General features: G+C 44.6%; 1 protein-coding gene across 1 annotated transcript in view; it reads right to left on the reverse strand.

The window, feature by feature from the left end:
* Positions 1-842: 842 nt before the first annotated feature.
* MSRB2 (methionine sulfoxide reductase B2) overlaps positions 843-3,380 on the reverse strand; it is a 14,012-nt gene continuing 11,474 nt past the window's right edge. The window contains exons 3-4 of the mRNA XM_005865895.2: positions 2,169-2,316; positions 843-1,055 (exon numbers count right to left, since the gene is read on the reverse strand). Of these exons, the coding sequence (XP_005865957.2) occupies positions 951-1,055; positions 2,169-2,316 (253 nt within the window). The 3' untranslated portion in view covers positions 843-950. The remainder of the gene's footprint in view (positions 1,056-2,168; positions 2,317-3,380) is intronic.

Raw genomic sequence — 3,380 nt, forward strand, 5'->3', positions numbered from 1 at the left:
ATTTAGTCATTTTTTAATAAAAGAGCAAATTCATAGACTTAGACAAAAAGCGAACAAATGTTGGTTTTTATTTGAACATTTAAAAGTTCAGTAGGCACTTTTACTCACTATTGCTGAAATCTAACAAGCTCCCATTGGAACTTATTTGAGGGTCAAAAGGTTGGAACTAGAATGTTCAATCATTCCAAAATTTTGAAAGAGTCATGCACTCCATCCATCACCATAGGTGCCTCCCAAATCACAGCTCCTCCACAATCCTACTCCTGGGTACTTCTTTCAATGCTGGATTGATTAATCCCTTATTTTCCTTCCACTTTTTCACTTAATACCTCATGTATATACATCCATGAAGGACTTAACTGCAATGGAAAGTTCAGGGTAGTTTTGTAGGAATTTTTGGGCTTACAGTCCATTAGCCTCCTAAGAGTCATGCCCTCGCATCCCAGGCAGAGCCTATGGAAGTCAGTGGCTGGAAGAAATTGCCCTTCTGTCATTCTGTGAAATTCCTCAGTCAGAGCAGGAGTCAGGGATGAGTTCATTCCAGATAAATATATTAGAGAAGTTGTGACTTGCTTGGTGCCAGCAGCAAATTAGCCCAGTTTAGTATTAAATAAAACTCAGTCACAGGAATTTTTAAAATTGAGGGTGTAAGTGAAGGAGTAGCAAGGGAAAGGGACTCTTGGAAACCGTCAGGGTTGCCCTGGTTTGAACTTCAGGGCCACACTGTTGATGCAAAACCTCTGGCCAGCAGGCCCAGGTCCATCAGGAAACACATGGCCGAGGTGAGCTTCACACTGCAAAGGAGAGAAGATTGAGAAGTTGTGACTTGCTTGGTGCCAGCAGCAAATGTAGCCCAGTTTAGTGTTAAATAAAACAAGTCAGTCACAGGAAGTTTGAAAATTGAGGGTGTAAGTGAAGGAGTGGCAAGGGAAAGGGACTCTTGGAGAGCGTCAGGGTTGCCCTGGTTTGAACTTCAGGGCCACACTGTTGATGCAAAACCTCTGGCCAGCAGGCCCAGGTCCATCAGGAAACACATGGCCGAGGTGAGCTTCACACTGCAAAGGAGAGAAGCCTCTGTCATTTCTCCACCGAGAAAGAGATCTTACGTAAAAGTAGTCAGATGAACCCCACGGGGCCACCCAGTGCTCAACATCTGTGTGGGGGAAGTCCATTGAATCTGATTAAGAAATGAAAGTAGGCAGAGCACAGAAGTGGTAAATTGCTCTCAGTTTTATCAAAGAGAATATGAGCAAGTTATTGAAATTAGGCCTCGATTTACTCATCCATAAAATAGGAATAATTGTACCTATTTAAGAGAGCTGTTGACGATTAATTGATAACATGTATATAAAGCATTAACACAATTCCTGGGTAAATACTCAATAATATGGTTGTGGCCAGTGTATTATTTTTTTTATTAAGGATAAAACTATGCTCTACTTATCTGCTTGCCTCTGGAGTTTTACACCACCAGAACATTTGAGCACACAAGCATATCAAAATGAATCTGCTGTCTGGATTGAAGCTCGCTCTCCTACCAAGCTCACAGAGGGAATAGTGCGCTGATGTCACCTGCCGTGTCACTCTGTCCATGACACACGGCCAAGTGGGGAAGAAGGTGGGGAGATGCCACGCACACTAGGCCTTTGCTGCCTGTCCTTGTTCTAAAGCAGTGGTTATCAACATGTGGGTCGAGATCCCTTTGGGGGCCGAACGACCCTTTCACAGGGGTCACCTAAGACCACTGGAAAACACATATATAATTACATATTGTTTTTGTGATTAATCACTATGCTTTAATTATGTTCAATTTGTAACAATGAAATTGGGGGTCACCACAACATGAGGAACTGTATTAAAGGGTCTCGGCATTAGGAAGGTTGAGAGCCACTGTTCTAAAGAATGTTAGGGCCAACTCTTTCTTTCTGATCCTGACTCTGCTCTCAGCTCTGGAAGGCTAGACCCAGGACAGGCTTCTCAGGGGGTGGGAGGAAGGCTCTTTCTCTTCTCTGCACGGCCCAGAACGAGGGGAGGGAGGGATCGGAAGCTGCATGAGTAGAAACCCCATGTGCTTCAGCGGCAACTAGACTTGCCAAGGACAAGGGAGCTCTGTGTGGCACTTGGGACAGCATCAGGGAAAACCCGACAGACAACGCAAAGAAACTCACCTGCTTGCAGACAACCTCTGTGCGAGCTGCTCCCAATGAGGTGTCCACACGTCTCAGGATTCCTGTGTTGCTTTCATCAGAGCCAGACGTACCGTGGGCCTCAGAAAATGAAGGCCATCCGGTGCCGGAGCAGTACTTTTTCTCAGAACTAAGGAAGACATTCCCAACACTACCGTTATTAACACACAAAGAGCATTTTACTACTGAGCAGATCTGATTCGCTCCCTCCTCTGCCAGATCCCATGGCGGGTGATGTGACAATTCCACAGGGATTTTGCCCACTGCACCTTCACCATTAAAAACATTGTCCCTTCACAGTGTTTCTTTGGTGTTAAAGGTTTCTCAGTGTCCAACAAGAAGCTTTGTGGATTGTGTTGCATATTAAGAAACAGATTAAATCCATGTGTTGTAAAGGTAAAAAAGGGGGAAATCGAAGTGAAATAGCAGTGGTTGGAGGGCACATTGAGCTTGGCCTGTCAGAGAAGCGTGAGGTCTGATGAAGCAGCCACTTTCAGCACCAGAAACTTTGGGTTATCTCAACACAGAGGCCTGGCCACCTGCGAGTACCCACGAGCAGACCCTACCACTGCTTAGCTGTGTGGAACTGGGCAGGCTGCTTCCCCTTTCAGCCTTCGTGTCCTCATCTGCAAAAGGGGGTTAATACCTACCTTATGGAGGTGTTTTGAGGATTTAAAGAGCTACTTTGTGGAGCATATGGAATGTGCTTATGAAAGAACGTTCACTATGACTATTCTTATTAATAAATAAGCCTGGTCGCTCTGAGTCAGTCACTGCAGTGAAGCTGATCCTTAGGGGAGTCCCACAAGGACCAGTGGTGCTGAAGGCTGGGGAGACAAGAGGAGCCGGCAAGAGGAGGCAAGAAATAATCTGCCCACCTAAGACCTGCCTCCTCTCTAAGTGCTTTAAAAGATAAGCTACCTTAAATAGTGCCAGGAAAATAGATATTTAAATTTTAAATGGCAGTGAGATGGCTCTAAGGAAAAATGAGAAGAAATGAATCATAAATATTGCAAAAAAAAAAAAAAAAGCTGAGCAAAGTGAAAAGAAAAATCTGGCCAATCAAATCTCTAGACCAGGGGTGGGCAACCCCTGGCACGCGTGCCAAACATGGCACGCAAGTAACTTTTGCTGGCACACGAAACCCTCTCTTATAATCTTCCATTTACAATTTTTTTCTTAATATCAACTTTT

Source organism: Myotis brandtii, unplaced genomic scaffold, assembly GCF_000412655.1.
Source record: "Myotis brandtii unplaced genomic scaffold, ASM41265v1 scaffold215, whole genome shotgun sequence".
Taxonomy (NCBI): domain Eukaryota; kingdom Metazoa; phylum Chordata; class Mammalia; order Chiroptera; family Vespertilionidae; genus Myotis; species Myotis brandtii.